This window comes from Hypomesus nipponensis, chromosome 19 (assembly GCF_054491055.1).
Source record: "Hypomesus nipponensis isolate SF chromosome 19, ASM5449105v1, whole genome shotgun sequence".
Lineage (NCBI taxonomy): Eukaryota > Metazoa > Chordata > Actinopteri > Osmeriformes > Osmeridae > Hypomesus > Hypomesus nipponensis.
This window is the reverse complement of record NC_140379.1, coordinates 19,192,327-19,206,371: the sequence shown is the minus strand read 5'-3', so window position 1 is coordinate 19,206,371 and position 14,045 is coordinate 19,192,327. Positions and strand designations below refer to the sequence as shown.

General features: G+C 43.9%; 1 protein-coding gene across 1 annotated transcript in view; it reads left to right on the top strand.

The window, feature by feature from the left end:
* The window catches only part of cngb1a (cyclic nucleotide gated channel subunit beta 1a), a 104,940-nt gene that overhangs the window by 85,358 nt on the left and 5,537 nt on the right, over positions 1–14,045 (top strand). The window contains exons 21-32 of the mRNA XM_084681975.1: positions 93–215; positions 508–656; positions 779–985; positions 1,238–1,446; positions 1,580–1,630; positions 10,699–10,785; positions 10,871–10,935; positions 12,638–12,760; positions 12,866–13,007; positions 13,334–13,493; positions 13,607–13,704; positions 13,820–13,903. Coding sequence (XP_084538101.1) covers positions 93–215; positions 508–656; positions 779–985; positions 1,238–1,446; positions 1,580–1,630; positions 10,699–10,785; positions 10,871–10,935; positions 12,638–12,760; positions 12,866–13,007; positions 13,334–13,493; positions 13,607–13,704; positions 13,820–13,903 — 1,498 coding nt within the window. The remainder of the gene's footprint in view (positions 1–92; positions 216–507; positions 657–778; positions 986–1,237; positions 1,447–1,579; positions 1,631–10,698; positions 10,786–10,870; positions 10,936–12,637; positions 12,761–12,865; positions 13,008–13,333; positions 13,494–13,606; positions 13,705–13,819; positions 13,904–14,045) is intronic.

The window sequence follows — 14,045 nt, the reverse complement described above, 5'->3', positions numbered from 1 at the left end:
TGTAAAGAGCCTGTAAAATTTACATTTACTTTAAATTTCCCTGTTCAGTTCCCCTCACCATCTCATCCTACTTCCTTATCTCCACCCTTTAGTGCCTCGCCCACACTTAAGCTCCACCCAGTAGAGGAAGGTGCCACTGATGAGAACGATGATGAGATGAAGGACAGTGTCAAGGCCCCAGCCGGCCTGCCCAACCTACTGACGGCAGAAGAAGAGTAAGTGAACACACACATGCGCACACACTCGCACACACAGGTTTGTTTTACTATCCTTGTGAGGATAAACAATTCACTCCTATTCAAAATATTGCTATCCCTAACCCCTGACCCCTAGCCCATAACAATAAACCTAACTCCAACCTTAACCCTAACACTAATTCTAACCCCCCCCCCCCCCCCCCACAAGGGTAGTTAAACAAGACACACACAAAAGCATAGAGATTGATCTGTGCCATGGAAATTAGGGCAATACTGATGAACCCCCATCACTAAATATCTTCCGCCGCAGGCTACGCCCAGTGTCTGCAGCCAGTTATACCAGTGCTGTGGTCCATGAGAGACTTGCTGAGCTGCTCAAGCTGTTCAAAGAAAGAACTGAACGGCAAAAGGACAGGCTTGTTGACCCGGATGAGTCAGATGATGAAAGTCCGACAGCCTGTAAGTAACCTCAACCTGACCTACGCATGATTTTAATTTAAGATCCTTTTACCTGTGATGCATATGTAGCATGTGTCTGTCACTGTGCACTTGTTTGAAAATATCTCCTCCATCTGCCACAGCTCCGGCCAAGGCCCCCCCCCCTCCCCCTCCCCCACCACCTAAGGAGGAGAAGGATACCCCAGTGGAGGAAGAGGAGGAGGATCAGTTCTATGACTTCTTTGGATACCCCATTAAAATCCACAAACTGCCCAATCTGCCCTCTCTCCCTGGCTGGCTCCGCATGATAGTGGACTATCGCTTCCCCTCCAGCATTGATCCCTATACTGGTCAGTTATCAACTGCACCCAAACTCATCTATATTACCAAATCAAATAATAATACAAGAATATAACAAGAATAATAAAACAAGAAAATTGTTCAGGCTTGTTCAACTTGTCTTTGGATACCATAGATAGAAATAATACATCTCTAGTAAGCTATCAATACCCTCTGTGTGGGCATTTAGTCCTATACCTAAATAAAGTCCTATACATTACAATTCATTGTCTGTTTGTCATGTCTCTCTCATGTCCCTGTAGACCTAATATATGTGATGTGGCTGTTCTTGGTGATGCTGGCGTGGAACTGGAATGTGTGGCTGATCCCGGTCCGCTGGGCGTTCCCATACCAGACCTCGGAGAACATATACTGGTGGCTGCTGACAGACTACACCTGTGACCTCATTTACATTCTTGACATTGTTGTCTTCCAGCCGAGATTACAGTTTGTACGTGGAGGAGATATTGTGGTGAGAGAATACTATAAAAACACACACACACGGACACATATACACACACACACACCCCATTATGCCCATGTGAATACATGGGTGAATTAGCAAGACTGAAGGTCTATACTAATGGAACCCTTTTTCTTTTAAGTGTGAAAAAAAGGACATGAGAGAAAATTACATGACAACTGAAAGATTTAAGGTAAAGTCAAAATTTAATTTATTTATACTCAATTTCATTAATTAAAGTGTATATGAGATGTATATCAATGGCTACACTGTTTATGTTTGTGACTGGACAGTCTATCTTCAGGGATATGTAAGCCGATTTCCGCCAGTAAAAAAAAAAAGACAAATTAGGTCATTATGAGATACTAAATCGGAATAATGAGAAACGTAAGTCATAATTATGAGATTCTAAATCGAAATTATGAGATACTGTTAAGGAATGTTCAGCTGGGTAGTGGAGAAAAATACAAGGTTAAATATCGGATCAGGTTACTTGTAGTTTAATGTAAGTAATGATGCAATCACAAGATACACAATGAAAACAACACACCAGGATGTTCGTAGTCTAATACAATGAATCAGATGATGCAACAGCAGTCTCACAGAAACAGAGTCTCAGAATAGAACAAACGAAGGCCTTTGTTGAGAAAGTGGTCGTGACAGAGATCAGAGTTCTGCCCATCCCAAGTTCTGTCTCCCTTGGGAGACAGAACTTGGGAGACGGAGACGTCTTGGGAGACGGAGACGGATCTTGTACCCCCCAGAGAGGGAGTGCCTTTGATGGGTGATTGGTCAGAAGACCACAGGGCGGGGATGTGATAGTCCAATTAAATGTCCAAGGTGTTGGGGTGGCACAAGGTGGGCAGTCCAAGGATCTGATGATGTTCGGAGAGGGAGGGGGGCGAAGAAGACCCACAGGTCTACTCAGAGAGGAGGGCAGACAAGACCCACAGGTCTGAGGTAATCCAAGGAAAGGGGGCTCCAGAGAAGGGAGTAGATTGCCCCAAGGTCCTGATGGCGTACAGGGAGATGGGAGCTGCACCTCCAAGGAAAAGGGGGGGGGGTCGTGTCTCCAGGAGAAGGGGGTGAGGCAGACCAGGCCAGGGTCGATGATGTATGGGGAAAGGTGGGGCAGGGTCTCCAAGGGAAAGGGGTCCTCAGAAAAGAATATATCCAGAGGTGGTCAGACCAGCTGGTCTAAGCCGTCCGGAGAAGAGTTACATTTACATGTAACTTTTACTCCATACACTTTTACTCCCAATACATACACTTTTACTCCCAATAGCTGAGAAGCCCTTTTGTGCTCGCACCAGTCTCTGAGTGTCTTGAGCTCTCCTCCTGTCTGACCTTGGCATGTTTGCACACATCAGAGTTACATTGACGCACACACTTTGCTGCAAACATTCGTCTCAGCCCGGCCTCACTTGCACAGAAGGCATCCTGTTGCATGATCTCATTAGTTCTTTGTTAATTCAATTGATTATAATTGGATACATGTTTTAGTAGTAAGCATTACATGAAAAATGGGTATACATACATATACGAGGTAGTGATTGGTATAGCATCATCGATTAGCAGTATGTTATCATTCCTTCACAATACTAAGTCATAATTATGAGATACAGGATTATGAGATACAGGTGACGTGAAAGGTCCCATCCTCTATTTGCCAACCATATCCATCCATGTTGACAAAAAGTAGCTACCTTATTAGTGTCGAACAATCACGTGTCGAACCGTGCCACCAAAATCCTATTATGCTCTGAAGAAACTAGTTCTGCATAAAACATAGACGCATCAACAATCGACTGGAATTTTAGCGACAAACTATTTTTTTGGTAGCTTAGCACGACTCTTTCTTTTTTATGAGCTAAAGATTGTGTAGATGCCAGACTGTGGAGCGGGATGAAACGCTAACAGGGTTCACCTTACGGCCTAGTTTGGAGGTGAACGATTCGTTCATCTGCCGATACGAGTCTTTGGATCCTTTTTCACGTGACCTTTACAGGCTCAGTACTTGTAGCTAGATAAAACAGAAACGATTGGTTCATTTTGACTAGGTCTTTGGATATGGATCTTTGGATCATTTTTCATGTGACCTGCATAGGCTCAGAAGAGGTAACAGAAAGGATTTGTTTACCTTGTTCACTTTTGCGTGACTAGGTTTAGTAATAATAATTACAGGTTTCGTTATTTTAACTTTTTGGTACTTTACTTACATAGGGTGACCAGATTTGAGTTTGTGAAAAAGAGGACACTTCGCCACGTCGAGGGGTGGGGTAGGGGGGTGCTGGTTGTGTATTGCATGCCGCACTATCTGATTAAAATGACAGTTCCCTCTACAGTCAGTGCTTGCTCAAGGTGGAACATAATTACGCCCTTTCCAAAACTTGTAAGAGTGTAATAGTTTGTGAAAGACCCAGAGAAACACAAATATCTGACAAAGCAAATGACCCGGACAATTTTGGAATCCCTGCTGGACGCATTTTTTAGGACTTGAAAAGAGGAGAAAAAAAGAGTCCGGGTAAAAGAGGACATCTGGTTACCCTTACTTACAGTTCAGTGCAGCGTAATTGTTTGCCGTGATAATCAAATGCTCGTGTGATGATAAATTACCATTTCAAATCATACAAACTGTCCGTTAAAATGAAGGAATTACGCAAAAAAAGATTTGTTCCTTTTAATGAACAAGATTCAAAGAACCAAGTCCATAAAGGGATCCGAACTTCCCATCACTACAGAGTTCCACAGGGGGTGATCGCGAGCGAGTGCATGCTGAATGGTTCTATGGAGCTAAACTGCTAAATTTGTCTCTTTCGCCTGATTGTCATTGAGAAATCTCAGATTAGATTGTAGTTTGTGCATGTCCAACATGAATTATAGGTCGAAAGTTGAATGAACGAGTACTTATGTCCTTTCGATTTCTTACAGGATGAGTCATTGTTGCCCATTACATGCTAGCATTCTGATAATTAATGCAGATTGGTTAGTGAAGGACTGACTACAACCAGAGATCCCGCTTGAAGGTATCCGAAGCAGAATCAGAATGTCAGAGCAAGTGAACTGCAACCAGTTCAGAACCCAGAAGTTTTCCGAGAGTGGCAGTTCTCCCCATATTAGACATTCTCTGGTTGTAGTTCTCTACGGTCACTGTTGTAGTCATGGCCAAGTGTGCAGACTTGGGTTTGTGCAGACCTGGGTTTGTGTAGGCCTACTCACAATATCAATCAAAATCCACTTTTACACAACATTTGTGTAAAACACACAATATTGTCGCAAGTGCAAGATTACAGTAGATTACATGTTTCGCCACCAGTCATTCAACCAGTCATGTGTTGGCTGCGCTAGCGAGCTAGCAGTGGCACAGAACAGTCACGTAATGTGACGAAACTGAATTTAAAAGTATAAAACACACCAGGGACACTGACAACATCGGCAACCCTGCACCAAGCATTATTATTTTAATGTAATCTTTAAATTCAGGCTTCAGGTTACATTACGTAACTTTGTTCTGAACAGGCTTCATTGAAAATGAATAGACCAATTATTTGTTTGTAAACAATCGGGATGCGCGCGCAATGTGGCTGCAGAAAACCGGGAAAGGATAGCATTTTAAATGGCAAAAGGACCACACGGATAATACAAATAGTTAGATTTAAAAAGACCAAAAACGTCGAGGACAGCCTTTAAGAAAAAGCGATTACCCATTGATCTGTCGCATCAGAATTTTGATTTGGCGATGACGAAAGTCTTGAAATTTGAGTGAGAGTGTCGCCTGGTACAGACCGTATAGTCGAGCGGCAACCATGTCTTCACGTCACATGTCACAAAGTTAATAATTGTACACTTTTACAGTCAATTCTACATTTAAAAAGTCGAGCAGGGCAGCTTTCAAGAGATATGGGAATTCTGCTCTTAGTCAGGTGGTCCGATTATTTTTCTGATTTGTTTAAACTGGCAATCTGAGTGAGACTACATCCCAGTTACACTGTTTTGACGTTAGCCTCAGTCAGACTCGCTCACTGGCAGTGTGCACAATGTTGTATTTCACTCCATTCTACACCAGAAACGTCAGGGAGGACTGCCTAATGTAGATCCGAGTCTGATGAAGATAGCCAGAATCTTGAATTTCTTTAACCGAGCCTGTTTCATTCGTCATTTGCCTGAGAAAGCGACCTCCGTTAGCCAGGCTAGTTTTGCCCGATCACTTGGACAGGCTATTTAAGGGTATTGGGGTCAAGTGACATTTGTGCATAGACAAGTGAACGTAAATGTATTTGTCCAAAGGCCAAGAGCCTCAAAAAGTTAATATCAAGCCCTGCAATCCAGTGGCCAGAGATATATGATGACCTGAACGACACTCCAAGAGTAATAGACCGGGGAGAAGTTTGTCTTTTGCAACCGACATGCGCAGTTGAGCCTGTTTGACAGTTGTATGACGTAGGGTGATAATTGGTCTATTGGAAGCCGACGCGCCGCCCGCTCCGCTGTAGTGGACACGCACTGTTAGTAAGATGACTAGACGTCCTCTTTTACCCGGACATGTCCTCTTTTCGAGAACTAAAAAATGCTTCTGGCAGGGATTCCAAAATTATCTGGGATTTTGCCTCGTCGGATATTTGTGTTTCTCTGGGTTTTTCACAAACTAGTTATTACGCCCTTAAAAGTTTTGGAAAGGGAATACAACGGTACCTAGGAATGATTTGCTGGACATGATGTTAGTTTCTTCCAGGATCAGAATGACTCTTACTTAGAGACTTGTTGCTCTTGTTGGTTAGCTGTAACTGATTTAAAATTCTTGTGAAATATTTTTACTTTTCACAATGTATGCTTCATGTTTGGCTACCCGCAATGTTTAGGGATATCTCTGTTATGATCAGTGACCTATGCACTTTTGTAAAGCTCTCTCTTGGAAGTTGCTTTGGATAAAAGTGGCTGCTAAATGAATAAATGTAAAGGGTATCTCTGGTATCTCCGTTCTTGCGCAAGCTCTGACTGTAGAGAGAACTGTCATTGGTCGACTGCCTTCTCAGTGTTGCCAGATGCACAATAAATCTTCCGAATATGATCATTTTGAGCCTTTGGTACGATACTTCGCACCTTGACGCCTTTGTTATCATTATTGCTTTAACTGACGTAGTACCTCATAATTATGACTAATGTATCTCATAATTTCGACATAGTATCTCATAATTATGAATTAACCGTTGTGTCATCTTCGGGTCATTCTAACCCATCAGTCGTTGTGACCCACCGTCGTATTGCGACAACTTTACCGCATTCAAAAACAAAGTGAAGCATTTTCTTTTAACCATCGGGCTGTCTCAGACCCCCCACATTGCGTAGGTAAAAAAAATGCTTTTTATTTGTTTTTGTAATGGGTAAAATTGGGTAAACACAACAATGGTTCGTTGTGAACCTTTGGGTCATTTGACCCGAAGGCAGCACAAGGGTTAAATTGTCATCTTTTTTTTTTTTTTACTGGCAGAAATGGGCTTCTATGCAAGGGGGGTATTTCAGGTTCGCCTTGCTCTGCCCTCCTACGTACTTCAGCTACATTTTAATTTTCCTTCTGTACTGGGTCTGGGCTTTCGGTATATTAGTCGTTTTTTTCCAGACACATTTTTGGCGGTCCAATCAGCAAACAGAGGGAGTGGCTGAGTACAATGATGTTGATGTTGTTCGCTAGTTTGAGTTGTAGTTCAGTAATGGCAGTGGAGAAAGATGCAAGCAAAGCCATTCGGTCCGTTGTGGCAACTGCCGAATATCCAGAAGTTAAAGCCGGAGCAAGAACAATCTTTGCTGAGTTTTCTTGGTGGCCATGATGTTGTGGCCCTCCTCCCCACGGGGTTTGGGAAAAATGTGATTTTCCAGCTAGCTTTGTTAGTGGTGAAGCAGTTGGCTAAGAGGAAAGCTCTTGGCTCTGGGCAGATACAATAGTTTTAAACTTCAAAAGAGTACCTGCCTTCAAGGAAGTTAATGACTGTCAATGGAGCAATCCCAGACTCTCTGTACATATTAAATGTATGAGAGTCTGGTAGGACCAGGCTGATTCCAGGTAGCGGGTTTAACAAATTGTGAGCCTAACCCTGAACTCTGGAGTTACTCTAAAATGAGAAACTCCAAATTTTCGGTTCCAGAAAAGCTGATTTGAATTTGTTATCAATTTGTTGTCAACTCGGAGTACGTCCACTCGGAGTTAAGCGCGGCCATGAGAACTATTAAAACCCAATGGAGCTCCGATACTAGGATCCACCATGGCACCCGGCGACCTTGAAAACATTGTCCTGCTTCAACACATTTTAGATATAAGTTTTATTACGTGTTTATGGTCAATCTGAGCACATAGCCTATTCCGGAAAAAGCAACACGGCTGTAGTAGCATATACAACTGGCGTGGGAGACAATTACTATCGAATTAATGCATACATTTGAATGCAATAGTCCATTCATTTAACATTTAACCCCACTGTCCGTTAATATTACAGGAGAAAAAGTGGTGGACATAATAAAATAGCATGTTCAATGTTATATTAAATATAAAAACATACTACTAACAGGAAAGTCATATTTTGCTTAGGCCTATACGCTTGTGATTGTAGCCTCACGTCACGTTGGTTTTAATCATATTCGACATGATACAAAGTAAATATCAGTTGGTGCCTATTTCATGTTGTAGTAGCAGTTACCCCCAACCGAATGCTTTTCATCACAGATTTATGATGATGATGAAGAGATATTGCCTGGTGCCGCAGAAATGGATGCAGAGAATTATGTATGGTAGCAACTGGTAGTTCTCTCCCCATGTAGCCTACTTTTATTAACAGGCTTGTGTGGAATTGTCAGTTACACTGATATTATGAGAATAATGAATTTAATAACGATTTGCACATTCTGATCCTGTTGAACAGAGCATGGATGCTGTATACAGTGAGATGTTCATTTAACAGCAGGTGAATTCTGCATGTGGAACTGTGAAATTTAATGTAATCTCTTGTATTCCCAGTTTCAAGTAAATAAGTTGTACAAACAGCGTCTAATGAAGAAAGTGCCAAAAACTGACCAACATATGGTGTAGGCCTAGCCTGGTCCTAACCAGACCCTCGTACATTTCATTTGTACAAAAGGTCTGGGATCATTCCATTGACAAGCGTTAAAGATCCTGTAAAGTGGAATTGAAAATGAGTTTTAAGTTAATCGTACCACAGCAGAATGTGTTGTTAACTACCCATCCAAACTTGAATGGAAAAAAACACAGGTAAGTATGTTAAATTAGGCTTTGAAATCGTGAGAAAACTGCAGTCTTCTCTGCTTGAGACTGGGGGGGGCGTGTCGTCTGAAGGAGCTGAATCTCCGCCCCCTCGAATTGATTGAATTTAGCAACACTAGCTAAATCAATTGAAGATATCAGAACAGACCTACCTGCAGTCTCTAAGTGTTTTTTGTATTAATTATCTTGTCTTTGCTTCGTACCAGAATGCAACCGTCTGTGATCTGACGTAGATAGGTTGGGCTTTGGTCACCCAGGTCAACTTTAAATTGTCCAATTGTCTTTCAAAACGACAGTAGAACTCGTTCAGGTCGTTGGCCAGACGAGAGTCGTTAGTGGCTCTGGGCTTGAAGCAGGTAATCTGCCTGAGCCCTCTCCAGACAGAAGCAGAGTCGTTAGTAGAGAACTGGCGCTTCAGCCTCTCTGAGTACCGTCGTTTAGCCTCTCTCACCGGCTTGCTAAACCTTTTTTTCGACTTGAATATGTCCTTGTCCCCACCCCCAAACGCGGCCTCTTTGTCCAGCCTCTGCTTTCTGAGTTTAGCTGTAAACCAGGGTTTGTCATTGTTGTAGCTCACCCTGGTGCGTGTTGGTATACATCAGTCCTCACAGAAGCTGATGTATGATGTCACAGCCTCCGTGAGCTCAAATGATGTAACTTCAGTTGTGATAAAGATATCTGAGTGATTTGTATTCAGGAAAGTTATTCCAAAGATGTGTACCACCCAGAAAGTCAAATTTTCACCATGTGAAGGGTTTCCCCAGGCCGCCACACAATTACGTTGCTAATGCTAATCATTAGGCCTATATCTTTCAATACCAGTCGCCACTTGTGTTTTTCCTCTAGGGTGCCCCTCCTGGCCTCTTCCTCCCATCCATCCTCCTTGACCCGTAGCCTATCATTACAGTAGGGCTGCCCGGCCCGGCCCAGCTATCGGTACCTATCTGATAGAACATTTTGGAAAAGACAAGCTGTGGGACCAACCAACTTTATTTGGTAGGGAAGAACTTCCTCACATGTTGTAACAACCCATGCAGAGGCTGCGGTGTCAGAATGCGGAACATGTGTAGCATACTTTAAGAGAAGATAGAGACAAATGTCAACAACAAAAAAATCCTCGACCGGCCCAAAAGTGAAGCGGCCCACCGGTAATTCTCTTGATTACCCACTCCGGCCCTGTTCCCAGCCACTCCCTCTGCTCGCTGATTGGACCTACAAAAAGTTGATTTGAGAAAACTGACGTAGATGCCGAATTCCCAGACCTAGTACAGAAGCAAAATGAAAATTGAGCGGAAGTACTGAGGAGGGCAGAGCCAGGTTAGTGTAGGCCTACTTAGGGTAGAAGAATAAAGGCTAATCTTTTAAGAGATTTACCAGAACACCAGTTACAAGAGGTTGCATGGTCACAGGTGATGTAAATTGTATGAACAATAGCCAATAAAAATACTAATTGTTGGATTTCTATTTGTAGGCAATGAAGAAGACCAAATACAATTTCAATTATTTGTCTTTATTTCAGTGCCGAAAAGCATTTGGTCAGTTCTGAGTGCACGTCCACAGTCTGTAACATTTGCGATGTAAGGGCTGAGAATGTTGCTAAAAATAAATCACAGATTGTGACGGAAATGGTAACGTTAACTTCATCAGGGAATTAAAGCACGTCAAATCGCAGTCTTAAAATCCACTCCCGGCATATAGCTAAGCAAATTAAATTTAGTTTGAGATCAGTCAACTGAACCAGGAAAGGATATTCCTTGTCTGCCAATGCTAGAGCAGAGTTTGTCATAGAAAACCTGCTAGCGAGAAGGTTAGGTTCACAGAGTAAGTTACCATGGACACTGACCAAAAGTTTCCGTTACCTCTCTTTCTGGAACGGAAAACCCGGAGTATGCCTCTTTTCAGGGTTAACCAACTCAAAGTTTTCACTAAACCCACTACCTGGAATACCTCCCAGATGTCAGATGCTGATAATATTTTGCATGTTGCTTTAGATGGATATAATCAGTCTGTTACCTCTGGAGATATTTTACATCAAAACTGGAGTCAACTCCCTGCTGAGATTTCCACGCTTATTAAAGGTAATTAGTAGCACACACACATAATGGTTGTTTTTTCTATCTTGCTTTTTCATCTTCTATTTAGAATAATCTAATTTTCTTCTAGTACATGGCGTTCTTTGAATTCAACGACCGCTTGGAAGCAGTGATGAGTAAAGCCTACATCTACAGGTAACTACCATTTCAGAAGTTCACAATTTTCCTAAACCTAATGCCTGCATGTCACACTGTGTGTCCCGGTGTGTGGAGGGGTAGGACCCAAACGCAGGAGAGTCGGCAGGAGTTGCGAACAAAAAAGGTTTAATGCTCAAAATGGGAAACAGACAGGGTACACGCTGGGACAAAGGGTAATGCCAAGACAAAGGCTGTGTCTACTACCGCGCACTTTACGAAGTACACTGAAATACAGTGCACTTACATATTCAGTGCACTCCGTCGCTGATAAATGCTGTCTGAAATGGAACACTTACGTTAAACACTTGGCGGAAGTGACGGACGCAAATCTGCTCGCGACACTCGCAAAACCTGCCAAAATGAATGCGCTTCTCCACCCCAAGTGGGAAAAGCTGCCCAAAATCCTCCTCCTCTTCCGCTACGTAGCCAAGATGGCATCCGTTTAGGGCGAGTAGTGTCCATCGTTGTACACTGTTTTTTTGGACCGTTTGCAGTGTGCCATCCGGGTACTTTCAGTGCACTGAATTCTGGCGTTTTTGTGAGTGAAGCGCCCTAAGCACTGAAAGTCAGTGCTCGAAGTGCACAAGTGCGCGATGAAGACAGGTGAACACAATGAAACTAACGAGAACTGAACGAGCAGTTCAGGGGGTCGGAGCAGGTCCGGGGGAAAACCCGGAGGCAATGCAGAGGGTCGGGGCAGTTCCGGGGGACGGCCATGGGGCCTGAGCTCTGGGACGGGGACGAGGGGGTGCGGACGAAGGCGCGCCTGGGAGCATGGACGAAGGGGCGTCTGGGAGTGCAGGCACGGGGGCAGGTTGCGGCCAGTAGTCCTCGGGCGGAGGAGGCTGCGGCCAGGAGACCTCGGGCGGAGGAGGCTACGGCCAGGAGTCCTAGGGCGGAGGAGGCGGCCAGAAGTCCTCAGTTGGCCTGAGGCTGGGGCACAGGGTGGGAACGAGGCAGGGGCACAGGGCAGGAACGAGGCAGGGGCACAGGGCAGGACTGAGGCTGGGGCACAGGGCAGGAACGGGGCTGGGTACCGGCGTCTGGCGGCCGAGACTCCCCGTCAGGCACAGCCTCGGTGGTCTGGGTGCTGGGCAGCACAACCTTGTTCGTCCGGGCGCTGGGCGGCACAACCTCTTGGGTCCGGGCACTGGGCGGCACAACCTCAGGATGAGGCAGGGGCACAGGGCTGGATCGAGGCAGGGGCCCAGGGCAGGACCGAGGCTGGAGTCTGGATTTGAGCTGGCGCTGGAGCCGGGGTAGAAGCTGGTCTTGGGGTAGGCCTTCCGCTGCAGGCTTCGGGGTCCACCAAAAGCAAGGCGGGTCCCTATGAAGGGGTTCGGGGAACTCTCCGCTGGGTCCTTCTTTGGTCTTGGCATTCTGTCACGGTGTGTGGAGGGGTAGGACCCAAACGCAGGAGAGTCGGCAGGAGTTGCGAATAAAAAAGGTTTAATGTTCAAAACGGAAACAGACAGGGTACACGCGGGGACAAAGGGTAATGCCAAGACAAAGACTGGACACAAAACATGAACCTAAATACACAGAAACAAACAGTTTCATTGGTGGACACAATGAAACTAACGAGAACTGAACGAGACACAGGTAACGACAATGAGACAGGGAACACTAGGGCAGGTATAGAATGCATGTGTACTCACCAGCATGGAGCGCCGTTGCTCACAGTAAATGTCTCTTCCAGGGTGATCCGTACCACTGCTTACCTGCTCTATTCTCTGCATATTAATGCCTGTCTGTTTTACTGGGGATCGGACTATGAAGGTTTGGGCTCCACCAAATGGGTGTATGATGGCAAAGGGAACAGGTCAGGATACTAAACCAATCAAAATCTTATGACTAACATTCAGCGGATTTTATGTAATCATCGGCAGCTCATACAGTACTGAAATTCCCTGTGTGTGTTTTACAGTTATATACGCTGCTACTACTTTGCTGTGAAAACCCTGATCACTATTGGTGGTCTGCCAGACCCTACCACAGTCTTTGAAATCTGTTTCCAGTTACTCAACTACTTTGTTGGTGTCTTCGCATTTTCTATAATGATCGGTCAGGTCAGTGGCACCTTAATCTTATTTTATTCGTATTTTAGTTTATTATATCAAATACATTTTTAGTTTTTACTTTATTTAGTCAAGTTATTTTAATTCATAGTAAAAGCACTTGTTTCCACTGAGATGTGTGTGTGTTGTACATGTGCTTGTATGCAAAATATAGTGTGTTAACATTCAAAACATATAGTACAGAAATCCAACATACAAACATTCTTAATTAAGTTTTCAGATCAATATCATCCTGTTGGGACTAGAACTTTGGTCCCAGGTGCTGGCCCATGATGTGACTTTTGGGCTGGTGGTTCCGTTGTTCTGTGGTTCTGTAGATGAGAGATGTAGTGGGAGCTGCCACAGCAGGGGAGAACTACTACCGGTCCTGCATGGACAGCACCACCAAGTACATGACCTCCTACCGCATCCCCAAAGAAGTCCAGAACCGGGTGAAGACCTGGTATGACTACACCTGGAAGATCCAAGGCATGCTAGGTAAGAGATACTAGTTGGTTGTTAGTTTTTTTTTTCTATGAGCATTACATTATAGTCAACTTTGCAGCATTAATTGTTCTGCATGATGGTATCATGCTTTATAATGTGTACAGATGAGCAAGAACTGTTGATCCAGCTGCCTGACAAAATGCGTCTGGACATTGCAGTGGATGTCAACTACAGCATTGTCAGTAAAGTGGCCCTGTTTCAGGTCAGACTCAAGGAATGGACAAAAGCAAAGTAGTACAACAATGACTAACTGAACAAAGTTACTGTCATGGGAATATTCATTTCTGGTATTTATTTATCTCAAAACTCAATTACAGGGCTGTGACAGACAGATGATATTTGACATGCTGAAAAGACTGAAGTCTGTTGTTTACCTGCCAGGAGACTTTGTCTGTAAAAAGGTATGATATGCATATGTTTGCTTGTCTGTGTGAATGTACTGTGGCAAAAAGGTATGCTACATATACTGTATGTATGTATGTATGTATGTATGTATGTATGTATGTATGTATGTATGTATGTATGTATGTATGTATGTATGTA